We start from the raw sequence: 21,477 nt of genomic DNA, 5'->3' as shown, positions 1-21,477 counted from the left end.
AGCCCCGGCCTGCAGTGCTGGCATCCTACCAGTCCGAGTCCTGGCTGCTCCACTTTGATCCAGCTCTCTGCTGTGGCCTGGGAAAGCAGTGGAAGATGGCCCGTGTCCGTGGACCCCTGCACCCTCGTGGGAGACCTGGAAGAAGCTCCTGGCTCCTGGCTTTGCTTCATCTCAGCTCTGGCCATTGCAGCCATTTGGGGAGTGAGCCAAAAGATGGAAGACCTCTCTCTCTCTGGTTCTACCTCTCTGTAGCTCTGTCTTCAAATAAAATAAAATCATTAAAAAGTAGTAATAATAATATTTTAAAAAATCAGTAGTCATTATGGAAATGCAGATTTAACCACTTCACCCCTCCTAGGAAAGCTATAATCAAAAAATAAAAAATAGTAAATGTTACTAAGGATATCAAGAAATTGGCACCCTTGGGGCCAGCACTGTGGTGCAGTAGGGTAGGCCACTGCCTGAAATGCCAGCATCCCATATGAATACCAGTTCAAACCTCCGCTGTTCCACTTCTGATCGAGCTCACTGCTGATGTGCCGGGGAAAGAAGCACAAGGTGACCCAAATGTTTGGGCCCTGCCACCCACGTGGGAGACCCAGATGGAGTTCTAGGATCTTGGCTTTGCCTGGCCCAGCCCCAGCCATTGTGACCATCTGGAGAGTGAACCAGCGGATGGAAGCTTCTGTCTGTATGTGTGTGTCTCCTTCTCTGTTACTCTACTGTTAAATAAAATAATCTAAAAAGAAAATGGCACCCTCAAACACTGCAGGTAGGAATGTAAAATAGTATATATGGCCACTGTGATAGCCAATCTGATTCCTCAATTTAGACAGAATTACTATATGACTGAGCAAGTCCACTTCTAGGTACATGCCCCAAAGAATTGCAAACAGATGTTCAAACAAAAGCTTGGACATGAATGTCCCATGGCAGCATGATTCACAATAGCCTAAACAAGGAAATACCCCAGATGTCTCTCAGCTGATGGATAACAAATGGGTGCTGTCCATGCAATGGAATACTTCTCCTCCAGAAACAAAAACACAGCCCTGGGCAGGTGTTGTGGCACAGTGGACTAAGCCGCCACTGTGGCTGCCTGCATCCTACATTGAGATGCCTGGTGCAGGTCTCAGCTACTTGCTTCCTGCTGACGCTCCTGGAAGCTGTGGGTGATGGCTGAAGTACGTGGGATCCGCCACCGACATGGGGGACACAGATGGAGTTCTTGGCTCATGGCTTCAGCCTAACCCAGCCCTGGCTGTTGTGGGTGTTTGGAGAGTAAACCAGCACATGGAAGATCTCTTGTCTCTCCCTCTCTGTCACTCTGCCTTTTATTTCTTTTTTTTTTTTTTTTCTTTTTTTTTTTTTTTTTTTTTTAATGATAACAGTACTGATACATGTTACAACATGGATGAATCTTGAAAACATGCTAAGTGAAAGAAAGCAGGCAGGAAAGGCCCTGTCTTATCCAAATTCCATTTACAGTTAGTCTCTGAATTACAACAGTTTGACTTACTATTTTTTTTACTTTATGGTGGATTTGTCAGAATATAACCCCATAAATCAAGGAGCATCTATGTATGAAATATCCATAAGCACTAGCTTATTTGCCTATATGTAAAATGGGCAAATCCAGAGTGGGCATTTAGCTCACTAAGATACCCAGATGCCACACTGGAGTACCTGAACTCAGTTCCTGCCTCTGGCTGCTGAACTCAGGAGACGGTGCTGACGGCTCAGATAGTGGGAGACTGGATGAGGTTGTAACTCCAAGCCCATCCATTGCTGGGGTTTGGGCACTGAACTCAGACGGGAGCTCTCTGTTTCTCTGTCTCTCACTTTTTTTCTCTCTCCTCTCTAATTAATTAATTAAAATGGTTTAGGCAGTCATTTTTAGTGCATTTTATTCCAAGAAAACCACACCCGTAAATAACATGCACCTACTTGTAAGATTTTAGTTGGCATACACCAGGAATCTGAAGGAGGAGTTCCCAGTGCACTGGGATAGTGGTGAGAACAAGTAATGAGGAGTTGGAGGATGTAGACAACCAGAGAAGGGTCCTGGGCTTTCCTGTTTGAACACAGAGTCGGGCAGACACAGCCGCGGCTGGGGCCTCTTTTCCTGTCCTGCCCCAAGGGACACATCCTGTGGGCTGTTTGTTTCCTGCCTCATTTAGAATCTGGTTACCAAACCACCCTCCCCTTAAAAGAATCAACTATGATTTCTCCCCAGTTCAGTTTTTCACTTTTGTGTTATTGGAGCCGTAGTCAGCACATCCCATAATAGCAGTCCTGTTTTGGTAAAGGCCATTTGCCCTGTTTGGTCCTGTTCTTCTGAATGCAGAAGCAGAGGGCTTGAGTAGGTATCCGTGCAGGGGCAGCTAGCTGTCTAAACGTCATCCCAGTGCGGGCTGCGTGTGCTCCAGGCTCTCCCCCACACACCCACTGTGACTGCGCATTGGTGACTGACAGCTCAGTGGAACCTAGCAAACAAGGACACCCTCTTCCCAAGCCCTTGGGAGAGGATTGTGTGGCATTGTCTTCAGCTTCTCACACACTGCAGCCTGAACAGCTGCATAGGGACAGTCAGCAGCGCCACACAGCCAGATGTGACAGCTGACAGCCAGGCCCAGCCTGGAGAGTGCTTCCACAGAGGAAGTTCATCCTGAGGAACATCCACTCGTGTCTGCAAATTGCAGGCTTAGTCATTAAAACCTGGAATCTTTTATTTTTAAACTTACTTGAAAGGCAGAATTACAGAGAGAAGGAGAGAAAGAGATCTTCTATTTGCTGGTTCACTCCCCAAATGGCCTCAAGAACCGGGGCTGGGCCAGGCCAGAGCCAGGAGCCTCTTCTTGATCTCCCACGAGGGTGCGGGGTCCCAAGGACTTGAGCCACCCTCCTCTGCCTTCCCAGGTGCTTCTGCAAGGAGCTGGATCAGAAGTGGAGCAGCCAGGACCGGGGTTGGTGCTGTGACACAGCGGGTTAAGCCTCCATCTGAGTGCCGGCATCCCATGTGGGTGCTAGTTCAAGTTCTAGCTGCTCCATTTCCAATCTGGCTCCCTCCTGATGTGCCTGGGAAAGCATCGGAGGACGGCCCAGATCCTTGTGCCCCTACGTCCACATGGAAGGCCCAGAAGAAGCTCCTGTCTCCTGGTTCAGACGCGGCTCCGGTTGTTGCAGCCATTTGAGGAGTGGACCAGCAGATGGAACATCTCTCTCTCAATTCCTTCAAGTGAATAAATAAATCTGGCTTCTAAGGGCACACCACAGTCGTTTTCCCAGTCTGCATAGGTCAAATCCTTGCCTGCCCAGGACTCTCCTGGTTCCATGTAGTGTTAGAGCTGGGAGCAGTGGATGGGGAAGGCTGGTGTTCCCAGCCTGCAGTCTGCAAACCAGAACTCAGCCTCGGCTGCAGTTGTATGTGGGCTGCGGCAGCTTCTCCTGATCGCCACACTGAGGGGTCTGCAGTGCTTGGCAGCAGGAAGAAGCCCTGCTTCCAGCCGTGTGCTCTTGGGTTCTCTGGAGTCTGCCCTGGCCTCACTAGCTGGCCTCGACTTGTCCTGTCCAGAACAAACTGAGGCCAGGTGGCGTGAGAGCACGGCCTCTGCCTGCAAGGCCCTGAGCTTAGCAGAGGGGAGCAGACATGGACACGCTCACAAGCCGGGTGCGCGGAGCACCGCAGCGTGGAGGCACCTGGTCCACTGCGCGGCTCTCCACCAGACAGCCTGTCCTCAGTGCCAGAGTGCTTTATGTCTTCCCCGTGATCCTCCAAACACCACGAGAAAGGTATGTTTTCCCAATCTGGAAACAAAGAAGCTGAGTCTCCGGGCAGTTGTTAATTCACCCAAGGTTATACGCTGATGAACTTGAACCCAGTTCTCAGGCTCTCGATGTCGTAAAAGGCCATGGGCATTCACTGCTGTGGGAATACTTGGTGGCTGTCGTGTTCTCTCCTTCCCTGAGAGCTCCAGTGGTGTTCTCTTTCCAGGGAAGAGAAGATGAGCGCTGCCCGCATCAGGAAGTGCCGCAGGTGTGGGACGGGCCTCATCAAGTCCGAGGGCTGCAACCGCATGTCCTGCCGCTGCGGCGCCCAGATGTGCTACCTCTGCCGGGCGCCCATCAGCGGGTACGACCACTTCTGCCAGCACCCTCGCTCGCCAGGAGCGCCGTGCCAGGAGTGCTCCAAGTGCTCCCTCTGGACTGACCCCACGGTGAGTAGATGCATGGCTGCCCGTTGCTTTATGGCAGGACAGTGCCAGTCTGTTCCACAGGGAGAAAGCGTTTTGTATACGTAACAGACTTCGACTCTGGGAAGATACAGGAAACTACGTGGGCTGATAGTCACAGGACATTCTTGAGGAGGCACTCAGAAGCTAGCCATCAGAGAGCAGCCTGCCTGGTCTTTGGTTAAAGATGGATTTGGTTGGAAGGCGGAGTCACAGTCAGGGGGTGGGGAGTCTTCCATCCTCTGGTTCACTCCCCAGATGGCCACAACAGCCAGAGCTGCGCCTGTCTGAAGCCAGGAGCGTCCTCTGGGTCTCCCACACCACAGCGCTGGCCTTGGTCATGCTTTCTATTTCTTGATATTTTAGAAAGTTTCAAATCTGTATTTTAAGGACACTCACCAAAAAATCTGTAGTTTCCTTTGTGAGGGCTGTCTCTGTCAGGTTATAATATCAACATGTTAGTTTTATAGAAACACATGTGCAACTTTTCTATGCACTGGAATTTTTGCATGGCATAAAATATTTCCTAAAGGACTGAAGAATTTGCTTATGAAAAATAGGCAGTGCTGGCATCCTATATGGGCACTGGTTCGAGACCTAGCTGCTCCACTTCAGATCCAGCTTTGCTGTGGCCTGGGAAGGTGATGGAAGATGACCCCAGTCCTTGGGCACCTGCACCCATGTGGGAGACCTGGAAGAAGTTCCTGGTTCCTGGCTTTGGATCAGCTCAGCTCCAGCCAGTGCAGCCATTTGGTTAGTGAACCAGAGGATGGAAGACAACTCTCTCTCTCTGCCTCTGCCCCTGCCTCTTTGTAGTTTTGCCTTTCAAATAAGTAAATCTTAAAAAAAAAAAAAAAAAAAAAAGAATTTATTCCAGAAATGCAAGGATGATTTGATAGTGACAATTCTGTTCATGTAATAGAATGTATGGTATCTTTCTTTTTAAATTTTTACTTACTTATTTTCATTTTATCGGAAAAACATCTCCCATCCACTGTTCACTCCCCAAATGCCGGCAACAGCTGGGGCTGGGCCAGGCCGAAGCCCAGAGCTCAGTCCAGGTCTCCTGCATGGGTAGCAGATACCCGACTTCTTTAGTCCTCACCTGCTGTCCCCCACGACGTATGTCAATAGAAAGCTAGAATGTGGAGCAAGGCTGGGACTCAAACCCAAGCGCTCTGATAAGGGGTGCAGGCCTTCCCACCAGTATAGCAGCTTAACTGCTGTGCCAGGCCCCGGAACCTCAGTAACCTAGAACAAGACCGCATAATCAGTTGGAAAACTATCAAATAAATGCGCTGAGTGCCATTCACAGTAGCCGTATAAATCATAAAGTAGCCTAGAAATGAAGGTTAACAAGGGATATGTAGAAAACCATCAAACTGTGTTGAAGGACATAAAGAGACTTGAACATACAGAGAAATATACCTTGCTCTTAAATAAGGTTGAATACTTAAGAGGCATCCATTCTTTTTTTCTGGTTTGTTTAATGTTTATTTTTCCAGCTACTTGAAAGGCAGAGCAACAGAGAGTTCTTCCATCTGTTTCACTCCCCAAGTGTCCACAACAGCTGGAGCTGGGACTAAGCCAAGCCAGGAGACCAGAATTGCATCCTAGTCTCCTTGTGGGTGGCTCACACTGGCACTTTAATATGAGATATGGACACTAAGCAGTCCTGTAACCTGCTGAGCCCAGTACCCCACCCCTAGGCATCAGTTCTTAAGTGATTTATTTTTAAAGGTTTATTCATTCATTTATTCATTTGAAATCACATCAGGGAGAGAGGGAGAGATCTCCCATCTGCTGGTTTATTTCCCAAATGCCCATAACAGCCAAGATGGGCCCATGCCAAAACCAGGGTCCAGGACCTCCATCCAGGTCTCCCCTGTGGGTGGCAGACAATCATCTGCGCCCGTCTGGGGCACATCAGCAGGAAGCCAGATCAGAAGCAGAGCAGGCAGGCCTGAGACCAGCACTCGGTAAGCGATGCAGCACCGCAAGAAGCAGCGCAACCACGTGTGCCCCACACCGGCCCGTTCAAATGATCTTTTTAAGCTAGAAGTAAGCCCAGTCAGCTGTAAACTGGCTGTAAAGATCATCTGGTAATAATGTGGGGTTTGTTCTGCCAAGTGTGATCCCCGCTTGCCTTTGAGCAAATGCACCAAGGCTCATGGGGCCAAGTGTGGTGAGAGCCTTCTCAGCATTCACTGGGGAAGTGTGGGTGTGGCCTGGCTGCGTCATGAGACACCACACCATCACCAGGAGGTTGTGTGCTGTTGCAGAGAGATCACTTCTCTGCACGGTCACTCGCCTAGGCTAACGAATGGAAGGTCTGTCTCTCTCTCTCTCTCTCTCTAACTCTGCCTTTCAAATAAATAAAAATATTTAAAAAAAGACAGGGATCAGAAACAGTGCTATAGAGATTTAATGGCATTTCAAATCACTAGAGAAATGATAGATTCATTCGTTCGTTTATTGAAAAAAATATTTATTTGAAAGTCAGAGTTATAGAGAGCGATCTTCCACCTGCTGATTCACTCCCCAGGTGACCACAGTGGCCGGGGCTGGGCCAAGCCAAAGCCAGGAGCTTCATCCAGGTCTCCAACATGGGTAGCAGAGGCCCAAACCCTCGGGCCATCTTGTGCTTTTCCCAGGCTCATTGGCAGGAAGCTGGATCAGAAGTAGAGCAGCAGGGACACGAACCAGCATCCATATGGGATGCCAGCATCGCAGGTGCAGATTTACTTACTGCACCACAATGCTGACACTGCTGCCAGAAGTAGTCTGAGCAGAAAGCCTGTATCCTCGAAGAGTTTTCAGTCCTACACACTCCAAAACAAGAGCCTTTGGTGTGTTTATCGCTGTTGCGGATTATTGAGAGCGGTGAGGGAGAGCCACAGGAGCTGGAGGAGACTGTTAGATGGGAGGACATGAGCAGGTGTCCTGGCTGGGGAGCAAGGCCAGCTGAGACACAAAAATCAATAGCCTTTGTATACACAGACAATGCCACGGCTGAAAAAGAACTTCTAAGATCAATCCTATTCACAACAGCTACAAAAAAAATCAAGTACCTTGGAATCAACTTAACCATAGATGTCAGAGATCTCTACGATGAGAATTACAAAACTGTAAAGAAAGAGAGGAAGATACAAAAAAAATGGAAAAATCTTCCATGTTCATGGGTTGAAAGACTCAATATCAGTATTATTAAAATATCTATTCTTCCAAAAGCAATTTACAGATTCAATGCGATACCAATCAAAGTAGCAAAGACATTCCTCTCAGATCTGGAAAAAATGATGCTGAAATTCATATGGAGGCACAGTAGATCTCGAATAGCTACAGCAATCTTATACAACAAAAACAGAGCCAGCGGCATCACAATACCAGATTTAAAGGCGTACTACAGGGCAGTTATAATCCAAACAGCCTGGTAATGGTATAGAAACAGATGGTTAGACCAGTGGAATAGAATAGAAACACCAGAAATCAATCCAGACATCTACAACCAGCTTATATTTGATCAAGGAGCTAAAACCAATTCCTGGAGCAAGGACAGTCTATTCAGCAAATGGTGCTGGGAAAACTGGATTTCCATGTGCAGAAGTGTGAAGTACTACTCCTGAAAAAATGTTCAGGATCACCAGCCATCAGGGAAATGCAAATCAAAACCACAGTGAGGTTCCACCTCACCCCGGTTAGAATGGCACACATACAGAAATCAACCAATAACAGATGCTGGCGAGGATGTGGGGGAAAAGGGACACTAATCCCTGATCTGACAACTAACTGCGCACCTAAAAGGACACCTGCGGAAGTGAAACTGACACCGTGAGAAGCAGTGAGTGATCAGCCCTTGTCCTGACGGCCGAGGACCAGCTTACTGTTTTATTCTTTTTAGTATTTTCTTTTTCTACTTCATACCATTGGTTGAACTCTGCTTAGCACAGAATTATTCCTAGGTGTTTAAACCCAATTGAACACTGATCCCTGTTTCAGCGTAGCTCCAGCCATAGTGGCCATTTGGGGGTGAACCAACAGCAGGAAGACCTTTCTCTCTGTCTCTCTCACTGTCTAACTCTGTCAAGTAAATTAAAAAAAAAAAAAATTGATCCCTGTTAAAAGTAAGAGTGGGAATAAGAGAGGGAGGAGATGTGCAGTTTAGCACCTTCCCTCGGACGACTTATCCCTAAGGGTAAATCTAAACTTGCCACTCGACTCCAATCCCATTAAGTTGGCAGGTACCAATGCCTTCTTACCAGTTAAAGTGATCAGCTTAAGTGCATAACTGATCATAAAGACGGGATTAAGTGTCAAAGAGATCACATAGATAAAACCAAGTGTCTGCTAGTAATAATAGATAGAATTAAAAAGGACAGAATGATCCAACATGGGAAGAAGGCCACACAGCATGCTCATAGAAGATAAACACCCTAAATAGTGTGTGTGTGTGTGTGTGTGTGTCTGCCTTTTAAATACATAAAGAATTGCAGATAAGCAAAAGTGCTTATTAGAAGCCGGTTGTCTTTCTGCTTAATCACAGCTTGTTGTGTAACAGCTGCCCATGTTAATCAGTACGTAGAAATGAGAGTGTCACCTGTCCGCTTGACGAGGGTTTATGCGTTGATGATACCCACGTTGGTGAGGACATGGGAAAGCGGGCATCTTATACCCTGTTGGGATCAGAGTGGGCAGTTCGGTTGCACAAAATGTCTGTACACAAAACTGGTCCCTAAGTTATGTAAAGTAGTGCAGAGTTAGAAACCACATTTAAATATTCCCCCAGATGGGAGAAGTGTTTAATTTTGTGTGTGTTAGTGCTAGAATGGTACGGAAACTAGTGCTGTCTGTATTTTAAAGCATAGATCCCCGAGAGGTAGAAGGAACACGGCAAGATTTACGCATGAAAACAAGCAGGGGCCGGCGCAGCGGGTTAACGCCCTGCCTGCAGTGCCAGCATCCCATATGGGCGCCGGTTCTAGTCCCAGCTGCTCCTCTTCCAATCTGGCTTTCTGCTTGGCCTGGGAAAGCAGTAGAAGATGGCCCACGTCCTTGGGCCCCTGCACCCGCATAAGAGACCCAGAAGAAGCTCCTGGCTCCTTGCTTTGGATCGGCTCAGCTCTGGCCATTGTGGTCAAACTTGGGAGACCCGTATTGAGTTCCCAGCTGCAGCCCACCAGCCATTGTAGGCATCTGAGGAGTAAACCAATGGATGGGAGATCTCTCTCTCCCATTCCCTATCTCTCTCTCCCTCCCTCCTTCCCTCCCTCCCTCCCTCTAGTCTGTCTGTCCAGTAAATTTTTTAAAGCCGAAAACAGCCGAGGGCAGCCAGGATCCCAGGGTTGGGTGGTCCAGCACTGACTTATGAGTGCAGTAGGGCTGTCTAGGACACAGTAGGGTGTGGTGGGAACTGTGGGAGACGGGAGGTTGGACACCCACAGAAAGAGCTGCCTGCCACTCAGCTCGTCTCAGTTTTTATTTTATTCTGCTTATTTAAGAAAGAGATTGTCCACCGACTGATTCACTAACTAAATAGAACAGCCAGGCCAGGGCCAGGCTAAAGCTAGGAGCCAGGAACTTCATCTGGATCTTCCACATCGGTGGCAGGGGCCCAAGTACTTGAGCCATCATCTTCCCAGGCATGTGACGAGGGGGCACCCAGGACTGGAAGCCGCACTCCAGTATGGGATGTTGTTGTCTCAGGTGGTGACTTAACCTGCAGCAGCAGCGCACCTGCCCCAGGAACTCTCTTGGTTTTAAAAATTGGCCATTTAGGGCCGGCACCGCGGCTCACTAGGCTAATCCTCCACCTAGCGGCGCCGGCACACCAGGTTCTAGTCCCGGTCGGGGCGCCGGATTCTGTCCCAGTTGCCCCTCTTCCAGGCCAGCCCTCTGCTGTGGCCAGGGAGTGCAGTGAAGGATGCCCCAGGTGCTTGGGCCCTGCACCCCATGGGAGACCAGGAAAAGCACCTGGCTCCTGGCTCCTGGCTCCTGCCATCGGATCAGCGCGGTGCGCCGGCCGCAGCGCGCCAGCCGCGGCGGCCATTATTGGAGGGTAAAACAACGGCAAAGGAAGACCTTTCTCTCTGTCTCTCTCTCTCACTGTCCACTCTGCCTGTCAAAAAAAAAAAAAAAAAATTGGCCATTTAGAGGTCAGCACCATATCTCTGTCTCTCTGTAACTCTGCCTTTCAATTAAGTAAATCTTTTTTAAAAAATTGCCATTTACTAATCTCTCCAACATTGTTCAAGCCAGCACTCCACATGCTGGAGAAGAGGTCTCGGTAGCTGCCAGTCTTCACTGGTGGTGTCGGCGGTCTCCAGCATGCCTCCCGAGAGGACGTTTTGTCCCGCACACAGGAAGGCCGCTGTGGAGGTCACAACAGGTCCTCCAGTGGCCACGGCTGGGGTTCTGGGAGCCTCAGGTGGTGTTAAGGGAATACGGAAGAAATACAAACCCCTCAGCCACACAGGGTTTTGAAAAGCTGGAATTCTCTGTGGAAACTAGGTGCCTGGATTAGGAATGTTCTGTCGGGAGCAGGCTCTTCTCGGCAGGGGGCCGGGCCGAGGGACCGCAGGAATTGTTCTCACCTGGCTTGTGACGCATTAAGACCTTCAGCGTGCCTGTCCCCTCCCGCAAGGAAATGTGTGGAAGAAGGGGAGAGGTTTTGTGTAGAGCAGGAGTCCTCTGTGGCTGACGGAGTGGAGGAGTGGTCCTTAGGGGGAAGTATGCACCAGGAGTGCTCATGACCTGCATGAAAACCTCCCCAGGGCTTAGCCATTCTGCTGACCTCCTCCTTGGTGCCCCGCAGTGAGAATCTCTGGGCCCCTGGTGTGGAAATAAAATAGGACCCTTGTCTTGAGCTCAGCTCAAAGGACCCTTGAGGCTAGGTTGCATCTTGGAAACAAAGCAGAGGGAGCCTCACCGGCGAGGACCAGGACCCCAGGGTCTGCCTGTTTCCTGTGTGTGTGTGTCTTCTCCGTCTTGTCCTTGTTCCTCCTCCTCCTGCCCACGTTGTCCTCCCACGTGGAAATAATTCCGAAGGTTTCTCGTGGATTGCTACCTTGCTTGGGTGCCGTCCCATGCAGCTGCCTCGTCGTTTTCTTGTGGAGTTGACATCTTCTGTCCTGAGAAAGGTTCTTTATTTGCTCAAAACACAGTTTGAAAGGAAGGTCAGGCAAATACAAATCCCTCCAATTTCCCCCGGCAGCCATAACCGGAGATTTTGTTCCATGTGTCCTGTTCCCATCAAAACTGGGATCAGCCCCGTTTCCTTGATTCTCACCAGGAGGCTGATTGAATTCCAGCCCAGCATCTGTTGGGGCTTCTGAGAACACAAAGCCATTCAGAAGTTGAGTGAGACAAAGCATTCACTGTCATAAGAGTCTGTTCTCCGGCTTAATTAACCAGCAGCGTTGGGAAGAATCTCTTATTTGTCAGCGAGGGAGTTGTCCCTCCGTGGTTTGGAGAGAATGCGAATTTTCGTCTTTAATGACTGGAGATTGCTTGGGAACCTGAAGTCACTCTGATGAAGTGCCCAAATAGTGAATGTAACTTTCTTTCTGTTACTTACCAAAAATAAGCCAAAAATCAGACTCTTAGGAAACAAGATGGCTTCTCTAGGAAAGCCGAGAAAGAGAAGCAGCAGTCAGCACAGGGCACAGTGCACGGCTGAGCCTCACACACAGACCAGCAGGCACGGCTGTAGCACAGGCAGAGCTGCCAGGGGTGTTCCAAGCCCCTGTACTGCCTGTCTCCTGTCCAAGAGTGGTTGCAGAAGGGTGAACGAGCAGTCACTCACAGTCAGAATCGTGGCAGAATCCCAACAGGTGTTCTCTTTAACTATCCAAGTCGGTGTTTGTCTTAGGTTTTGGCTACAAGAAACCACAGAGAGTTGTTTCTACAACCTCTTTATTTTTTGAATATAATGGTTTGAAGCCTGCTCAGTTCAAAGAAAACCTCAGGGCTTTTAGGAGCCGCTCACAATTCGGTAGAATTATTATTGCCTGGCTCTTTGCGTAGGAGGCACATTCGTCCCTCATCTGTCCGTATACCTACCATGTGTTCATTCTGTGATGGGAGTGCAGGGCAGAGCCGATGTGCCAACCTCAAAGACGACAAAACCTGTTGAACCCGAGGCCCAGCCATTTTTCCCCAGACCTGCCTTCTCCCCGACGACTCCAGCCTACCAGGCGGGGCTCTGTGTCTGGAGAGCGCAGGGGCTTCCTGTGCCAGAGCACACTGCCGGCACTTTTGAGAATTGCACTCGATGGCAGGAGTCAGGAGAGAGAAAAAGGATGTAGGAGAGGATTGCTGAGAATGTGGAACTCAGCAAGGGAGGATCTTCTGTGCTTTAGGTTAGAAATTGATTTTTGAGAGTTACACAGTGCGTGCAAGAGCCAGAGAGAGACCTTCCATCTACTGGGTCACTCCCCAGATGGCCACAAAGGCCAGGGCTGGGCCAGCTGAGGAGCTTCTTTCTAGTCTCCCACGTGGGTAGAGACCCAAGCACTTAAGCCTCTTTATTCTGCTTTCCCAGGAGCATTAGCAGGGAGCCTGGATTAAAAGTAGAGCAGCTGGCCGGCGCCGCGGCTCACTAGGCTAATCCTCCGCCCTGCAGCGCCGGCACACCGGGTTCTAGTCCCGGTCGGGGCGCCAGATTCTGTCCCGGTTGCCCCTCTTCCAGGCCAGCTCTCTGCTGTGGCCAGGGAGTGCAGTGGAGGATGGCCCAAGTGCTTGGGCCCTGCACCCCATGGGAGACCAGGAGAAGCACCTGGCTCCTGGCTCCTGGCTCCTGCCATCGGATCAGCGCGGTGCACCGGCCGCGGCGGCCATTGGAGGGTGAACCAACGGCAAAAGGAAGACCTTTCTCTCTGTCTCTCTCTCACTGTCCACTCTGCCTGTCAAAAAATAAATAAATAAATAAAAAGTAGAGCAGCTGGGGCCAGTGCTGTGTCATAGCAGGTTAAAGCCGCAGCCTGCAGCACCGGCATCCCATATGGGCACTGGTTCTAGTCCCAGCTGCTCCTCTTCTGATCCAGCTCTCTGGTATGGCCTGGCAAAGCAATAGAAGATGGTCCAAAGCTTGGGCCCCTGCACCCACGTGGGAGACCCGGAAGAAGCTCCTGGCTTCGCCTGAGCCCTGCCTGTTGTGGCCGTCTGGGGAGTGAACCAATGGACTGTCTTTCTGTCTCTCCTCTCTCTGTAACTCTGCCTTTCAAAGAAATAAGATAAATCTTTTAAAAAAAAAACAAAGAGATAGCCCACGAGTTGCCCATCACTCAGCCTCCACAGCTGGCCCGAGCTTTTTATTTCTAGCCTGTTTGAAACACCACTGTTCCTGTGAGTGGTGTGCCCGGACTGTCATCGGAACTAACTTGAGCCTGTCTTCCGTACGTCCATGCTGTGCCAAGTGGGGAAGGTGTGAGCCCCCACTTTGCAGATGAAGGGAATGATGTTGACTCACGTGGTATCACCAGGATGCAAACCCAGGTCTCCTGACCAGTGTCCGGCTCCTTCCACACAGGTGGAGATGCCTGGGAGCTGCCTCCATTTTCCCCTGAGCCCTGTGAACCGAGGAAGACCTCACAGAGGCCGGGGGACCATGGACCCTTTCCTGTTGAGCAACTTGCAAATGGTAGAGAGGAGGTCCAGCAGCTCACCAGCTCGACAGTGTCCCTGGTTGGGGGTCAGTGTCAGTAGAGGACTGACCACGGAGGGCAGGCAGCACAGCCCAGTGAACTCTGTGTCCCTGGTTGGGGGTCAGTGTCAGTAGAGGACTTGACCACGGAGGGCAGGCAGCACAGCCCAGTGAAGTCTGTGTTGGTGTGCATCAGTATCACGGGGCCTAGGAGGCCCCAGCCTGCACACTTGACCCTGCCAGGAGCTAAACGTTCCTCCCCCACCCTACGTTTTTGTGCTGGAGGTCCTCTAGACAGACCGGCGTCTGGGTGCTGCACCTCTGACCTGAAGAGGTGCCAGCCTCATGCCTGTGCCCCTGTGCCCCGCCCCATCTCCCTTCAGCCCCAGCTGCAGAGCCTTGGCTGCGCCGGGCAGCTCCCCTCTTGCTGCCTCCTGTTTCCTGTCACAGGGGATGGGTTCAGGGTTGCTGTTGCCCAGGCAGTCTCAGCTGGCCTGGGAATCATTGCAAATGGAATCTCCAGCTCTTCGGAGGCCTTGTCATGCAAGTTTATTAACAACAGCTGTGGCCACACATGACCTAGAGCCTGGCCTGCCCCACCCCCAAAATCAGGGGAGGGGACACAGCAGTTGATTGCACAGATTCCCTGTCACCTTTTAAAGGGAGAAAAGTTCAATGGAGAAGAGAAGTCACCGCCCTTCCTCCATGGATATGGCAGCCTGCCATATAGGCACACAGGCTGCCAACCCTGGTGACCAGCAGCGGAAAGCAGGCTGGAAAGGGCCCTGACAGGCCTTGACAGGAGTTCAGTGCCACGGGCTCAGACATATCCTTGGAAGCCGTCAGCCTGGTGATGCCTGGTGACACCTGGCCGGTGCGTTCTCCCTCTCCCTGCATGACGCTGTAGCTCCTCTCCCGTGGTTTTCTCCTTCCACACCCTGCTGCTGCACGGACAGAGCTGTGGGACTTCCTGTCGAGGGACAAGTTAAGGGGTTGTTTTGTGTTCTTTAGTACATCTCACTGGTGAATGCTACCTCTTCCTGCCAGTCCTGGGGCTGACTGAGCCCCTGCTGCCCCCCCACCCTCATCTCTTGGTGGCCCTCCTCCCCTCCCAGCCACTCCCGCACGTGAAGCAGTGCTGCTGGAGTCCCCTCAGAGGCCTGGCACTTTCTGTGTCCTGCTGCTCAGGGGGCTCTGAGACTGCACAAGCCCTCTCCCTGTTCCGATGCGTTTCTGTGTTAAAAGTGTTCTTCCAGATGCGCTGGGCGAGTGAGGCTCCATTGCACAGCCTCTGCCTTCTTGGTTCTAATGTAATCCTGTTGCGGTTTGTGGGGATGCTGGCTGACTCGCTTCCGCTCCAGCCTGGTGTGCCATCACACTTTTTTTTTTTTTTTTTTAAACATACTGAAGGAGAAAAACCATATGATTATGTCAATAGAAGCAGAGAAAGCATTTGATAAAATACAACACCTTTCATGGTTTAAACCCTAAGCAAGTTAGGTATCGAAGGAACCTACCTCAGCACAATCAAGGCAGTTTCTGACAAACCCACGGTCGGTGTCCTGTTGTGGGGAAAAGTCGGAAGCGTTCCCACTCACTCCATTCTTGAGGTTTCTCCCCCCACACTGTCTTCTGAGACCTTTCGTGACGTCTTGGTCACGGCCAGATCCACTCTCCCATCTCAACCTGGGAGGTTCCTTGCCCATCAGCAGTGGATCGTTTGAAAGTTGTCTGAGACTGTAAGGAGCCAGAAAAACAGCAGAGAAGGGAACCCTGGACCCTGACAGCCCCAGCTAAAGGCAGGGGAGAGGATGCTAGGATGTGTCTCGCACAGGGGTCAGCAAGCAGAACCACTGGCCAGGGTGCACAGGCTAGGGGGGTGCTCAGGTTCCCTCCACCCTGGTCAGGGCAGAGCCTGACAGCCCAGCTGCGGCCCTGCACGTTCAGAGCTCCTGCTCGGCCCCTCCCCTCGCCCTGCACTCTTCACTGGGCTGTCTTCCCATAAACCCCTGCTTGTCCCTGTGTGTGAACTCAGTACCGTGCAGGGCAGCAGGACCTCGCAGGTGCAGAGCGTAGCCTTCCAGAATGGACCCTCAGTGGGCTTGGGACGTGAGCTGTGAATTTAAAAACAGCCAGTGGGAAATGTATCAAAACTTTTCCAGGAGTTCTCTCTGGTGAGTAGTGAGGAATTACTAAACATTTCTGAAGGTTGCTTGAATGGATGTATACTATTTTAATTATTAGAAAACTAATGTCATTTTTCACTGTGTATGAGAATCAGATTCCTTTGTGTGGATTTTTTGTTTTTGTTTGTTTTTTTGAAAGAGTTTCAGAGGAGGAGAGAGAGAACCATCCACTGGTTCACTCTACAAATGGTCACAGCAGCCATGGCTGGGCCAGGCCAAAGCCAAGAACCCAAAGCCGCCTCTGGGTCTCCCATGTGGGTAGGGACACAAGCACGTGGGCCATCTTCCGCTGCTTTCCCAGGTGCATTAGCAGGGAGCTGGATTGCAAGTGGAGCAGCCAGGTCATGAACCAGAGCCCATATGGGATGCTGGCGTTGCAGGCAGAGCCTAGCTTGCTCTACCACAACGCTGGCCCCTGGATCCCTGGGTTGGTTGGTTTGTTTTTAAGATTTATTTATTTATTTGAAAGAGTTACACAGAGAGAGCAGAGGCAGAGAGAGATGTCTTCCATCCGATGGTTCACTCCCCAGATGGCCGCAACGGTTGGAGCTGCACCGATCTGAAGCCAGGAGCTTCTTCCCAGACCATGGCAGAGAGCTGGGTCGGAAGTGGAGCAGCTGGGTCTCAAACCAGCGCCCATATGGGATGCTGGCACTTCAGGCCAGGGCGTTAACCCGCTGCACCACAGCACCAGCCCCAAGGATCCCTGTTTTTTTAAAGCAAGAAGTCATCAGAGGGAGAATTCTTGGGACCTCATCATATTCCAGTAACTTAATGGCCTTGAGAAAACATACAGATGTGGCAGCCCTGACATGGTTGTTCGCGTTCTCTGGTCAGAGGCGGCCAGAGCCTTTGCCTCAGTGGTTGACTGCGGTCCCCAACTTATGTTGCTGGCTCAGCAGGTGAGGCTCGGGGGCTCCCTGATGGCCCCTCTGTAGACACAAGGGATCTGCTGGCTTTTATCCCAGAGGCCAAGTGTTACAGATAGTCAAAGGGCTGGCACTGTGGTGTAGCAGGTTGATCCTCCACCTGTGGCCCCAGCATCCCATTTGGATGCCAGCTGTCATGCTGGCTTCTCTTCTGATCCAGCTCTCTGCTGTGGCCTGGGAAAGCAGTAGAAGATGGCCCAAGTCCTGGGGCCCCTGCACCTGTGTAGGAGATGTAGAGGAATCTCCTGGCTCCTGGCTTCAGATTAGCGCAGCTGTGGGCATTGTGCCATTTGTGAACCAGCAGATGGAAGAACTTTATCTCTGTCCCTCACCGTATCTATAACTCTAGCTCTCAAACAAATAAATAAAATAATAATTTTTTTTTAAAAAAAGATAGGTAAATAGGTCGTTTTTAAGGGATGTGCATTTCAGGGAGAGCTGAGTCCAAGAAAATATAAGTTACTCACCAAGAGCTTCCAAGGAGATGCCCCTCTCTCTATTAGCTGTCCATCTGCTTGAGTAGAGATGTTTTATGTGGTGTTTTGCCCTGTTGTATTTAGGAAAGGAGATTTTAGAGCCCTCTTGTGTTTCAGGGAGGACCAGCTTCAGATTTTCTAGAACAAAGCAGAGTCTTAAAATAGTCAGCCTGGCACAGAGGCTGTGCAGTGACACCTCCTGGGTTAGAACTCACTGCCCCTCAGATCCCCATCTGCAGGGTGGTGGAAGTTAACCTACCTACTTAGAAACAAGTGGGCTCCAGCTTAGGCGGTGGCAGCAAGGGCTGCCCCAGAGCTGACGCTCTTCCCAGTGTACCCACAGCTTCTGGGGAGGCCAGTGCTGCTGTCAGGTCACGCTGGGGCCTGTGTCCAGCACTGTGCACCGCCCGGCTTTCCTGTGCCTGAATCAGCCTGGGGAAGGGGACAGTCGTTCTCTGGTCAGCTCGGCTTGGCTCTCCTTCCTCTTTCCTCCTATTGTTACCGTTTCCAGCAGCTGGGGTGTGGCCTAGATTTGCTGCCTGGCCAGCCATTTGTATCAATGTCGCTCTTCGTGGGGGCAGTGACACTCAGGATGCCTGGAGTGTTCCCTGAGGGAGCCTGCGTCCAGGAGGACGCACAGCCCATCTGTCACTCACCCAAGCCATGAGGGGCCAGGCTTCATGTTCAACCTCATAATCAATCCTAAACCTGCTTCCTTGCCTTTTTCTTGAAAAGCATTATTAATCCTGTTAATTGTGCAAGTCGTGTAAAATTTAAAAGACTCTTTTAATTCTCTTAAATTGAGTAGTCGGCACTGTGGCTTATTGGGTAAAGCCACCACCTGCAGTGCCAGCATCCCATATGGGCGCCGGTTCAAGACCCGGCTGTTGCACTTCCAATCCAGGTCTCTGCTATGGCCTGGGAAAGCAGTGGAAGATGGCTCAAGTCCTTGGGCCCCAGCACTCATGTGGGCGACCCAGAAGAATCTCCTGGCTCCTGGCTCCTGGCTTTAGATCAGCCCAGCTCCGGCTGATTGCAGCAAATCGGGGAGTGGAACCAGCGGATGAAAGACACCTCTCTCTCCCATCCCCTCCCTCCCTCCCCTCCCCCCACCTCTCCTCTCTGGGTATAGCTGTGACTTTCAAATAAATAAATAAATCTTTTTATTTATTTGAAAGGCATAGCAACAGAGAGAGAAAAAATCTCCGGCCGCTGGCTCACTCCCCAGGTGGCTGCAGTGTCTAGGTCTGAGCCAGGCCGAAGCCAGGAGCCTGGAGCTCCGTCTGGGTCTCCTTCAGGGATGCCAGGGGCCCTAGCACTTGGGCCGTCTTCCATTCCCTTTCCAGGTTGTTAACAGGGAACTGGATCGGAAGTGGAGCAGCTGGGACACGAATCAGCGTCCGAGCGGTGTGCCGGCATCCCAGGTGGCAGCTTGACCCACTGCACCATGACACCGGCCCCCCGGCCTCTTGAATTCCTGCTGAAGTTACTAAACATGGTGTCTTGTGACCCCAACCAGTTGGGAAAGGTTGAGACCTAAACACCCGCCCATATCCCAGTTGTGATGTTGCTCACAGTTTGTGGTGAAAATCACTGTTCACCTGGTTCAGTGCCAGCACGTTGTGGGGAAGTGCAGTCTAGACTGCAAGGGCACTGGTGACCTCCCGAGACCCGCGGTCTCAAGTCCACTTGGTGCATCAGGGGAACCAGAGCCAGGGGACTTGTGTGCGGGGTGGCAGCAGCTGCACTTCCTCCCGGAGCCGCTCTGAGTGACAGCCAGATCTGCCTCCCCACCCGCGCAGGCACTTTAGCCCCTCCTAAGGGGGCTCTTGGGTTGGGCTCATCCAGGAACGTTTGGATTTGTTAAAGGAAGCTTAGTGCTAAAAATCTGGCAGTGCACAGGGGTCTGGAATCTTCTGTGCAAAAGCAAGGCCTCTTGTCCCTCATGTTTCATTTATCCTGGCAGAAATGTCAGCAGAGAGGGAGAGCAGGGTGGGTTGGAGGTCGGTCTTGCAGTTGCACAGCGCTAATGGCATTTGAAAGTGTAATCCCAGCTCAGTCTGCGCTCACAGCAGGCAGATGTCTGCTCTGTAGGGGCAGGACTGCGGCTGCCTCCACCTCTGCTGCCTCTGCAACATCAGGTGGGGTGCCGTGCTGGGGTTCTGACGCGTGACCGCCCACAGGGTTCTTCCCAGCACTACCGTCCTGTGATGCACATTTTACAGTTTGTGAAATGCATGATGGAATCTTGACCTGTGTCCCCTGCCCTTCCTGTGCCTTGCTCAGAGCATCTGCTGAGACCTGGGTGTACAATATCTCAGATATCGGGGTTAGAAAGAAGCTTGTGGGGCCAGCGCCGTGGCTCACTAGGCTAATCCTCCGCCTGTGGCGCCAGCATCCCATATGGGCGCTGGTCCTGTCCTGGTTGCTCCTCTTCCAGTCCAGCTCTCTGCTGTGGCCCGGGAAGGCAGTGGAGGATGGCCCAGGTGCTTGGGCCTTACACCCGCATGAGAGACCAGGAGGAAGCTCCTGGCTTCAGATTGGCGTAGTTCTGACTGTGGCGAGCCATTTGGGGGGTGAACCAATGGAAGGAAGACCTTTCTCTCTGTCTCTCTCTCTCTCACTGTCTAACTCTGTCAAATTAAAAAAATTTAAAAAAAAAAAAAGAATAAATAAATAAATAAAAACGATGCTTGTGCTATGGGGCTTGGAGAATGCGAGTGGATTTGATAGGGTCTCAGTGTTGCCAACATGGTGCCCTGTCTCCAGCGACTCTCCCAAGCCAGGGGAGCGTGTTGCCCGACTGCCCAGTGATCCCGTGTGTGTGTGGCTTTCTGTTTGTGTTGATCCGAAGTTTAACCAGCAAGCGTAGGACAGTGTTGTGCACAATCGGCGCTGAGTAGACTTTACTGGATTAAATTCACGACTCTACCCTTGGGTTGATAGACACCCATATGGAGATTGCTGTCTGGGCTGTGGCACGTGCAACCTGCTGAGTCATCGTGTAGATTCCACTGCCCAGGCCAGGGCCACCGCGTCCCCAGAGGCGAGGGGCTGAGCTCCCTGCACCTCATGCGTCACTGGGCCCCCCCTTCACATCTCAGAAGGTCCACAGCATCTCCAGATCCGCAGGGAAAGTCGAGGTTCGGTGACAGTGTTGCACCCACAGCACAGGAACTCCAGGTGGGCGGGCCAGCGCCTCTCTGGGGAAATCAGCCATGTGTGTTTAAGACTTCTCCTGGGGCTGGAATTCGCTCGCCCTCCCTAGCTTGAAGAAGCTGCTGGAGTTCCCCAGGACACTGAGCGCCTTCCAGTCGGTCCTGTCTCACTCAGAGGGCAGAGCCTCCCCCTCGGGGCCGCAGTGACCTCCAGCTGTGACTGCGGGGACCACAGCTGGCCAGGAAGAGGTGCACTACCTTGCTGGTTACTTTCCAACTCAGTGAATGTTCTTTCCGTCCTGTGTTAAACTGGAAAGTCTCCCTCTCAGGACTGGGTCGTACCCAGCACTACGCAGAGCCCACAGGAGGGTTAGGAGGCCTGACAGGGACAGACCTGGGCTGCATCCCTGCTCGGACTACCCCGAGCTTGCCTGTACTCAGAGTGCCTCTGAGGTAACGCAGGGGTGAGGTCAGTTTATCTTCTCTTCTGGCCGACCAAGTTTTTCTTTTTCTTTAGATTTATTTATTTATTTGAAAGATTTACACAGAGAGGAGAGGCAGATAGAAGTCTTCCATCGGATAGTTCACTCCCCAGTTGGCCTGCAACAGCCAGAGCTGCACCGATCCGAAGCCAGGAGCTTCTTCTGGGTCTCCCACATGGGTGCAGGGGCCCAAGGACTTGGGCCATCTCCTACTGCTTTCCCAGGCCAGAGCAGAGAGCTGGATCGGAAGTGGAACAGCCGGGTCTTGAACCGGCGCCCATATGGGATGCTGGCGCTTCAGGCCAGGGCGTTAACCTGCTGCACCACAGCACCAGCCCCCTGACCAAGTATTGATTTGGGCAGGGAGATGGCAG

General features: G+C 51.4%; 1 protein-coding gene and 1 long non-coding RNA gene across 4 annotated transcripts in view; one reads left to right on the top strand and one right to left on the bottom strand.

The window, feature by feature from the left end:
• RNF216 (ring finger protein 216) overlaps positions 1–21,477 on the top strand; it is a 138,655-nt gene that overhangs the window by 113,783 nt on the left and 3,395 nt on the right. For both annotated transcript variants that reach the window (XM_070064338.1, XM_051839048.2), the window contains one exon: positions 3,995–4,217. In XM_070064338.1, coding sequence (XP_069920439.1) covers positions 3,995–4,217 — 223 coding nt within the window. The remainder of the gene's footprint in view (positions 1–3,994; positions 4,218–21,477) is intronic.
• LOC138846973 (uncharacterized) lies at positions 1,339–20,963 on the bottom strand. 2 transcript variants are annotated; one of them, XR_011384524.1, is made up of 4 exons: positions 17,723–20,963; positions 17,455–17,534; positions 15,390–15,986; positions 1,339–15,276 (listed from the first exon to the last, which is right to left on the bottom strand). It is a non-coding gene; the product is annotated as an uncharacterized lncRNA (long non-coding RNA). The 2 variants fall into 2 exon arrangements; XR_011384523.1 differs by having other exon boundaries at positions 1,339–15,986.

This window comes from Oryctolagus cuniculus, chromosome 19 (genome assembly GCF_964237555.1).
Source record: "Oryctolagus cuniculus chromosome 19, mOryCun1.1, whole genome shotgun sequence".
Lineage (NCBI taxonomy): Eukaryota > Metazoa > Chordata > Mammalia > Lagomorpha > Leporidae > Oryctolagus > Oryctolagus cuniculus.
The sequence above is the reverse complement of the archived record's forward strand: the minus strand, read 5'-3'. Positions and strand labels throughout refer to the sequence as shown.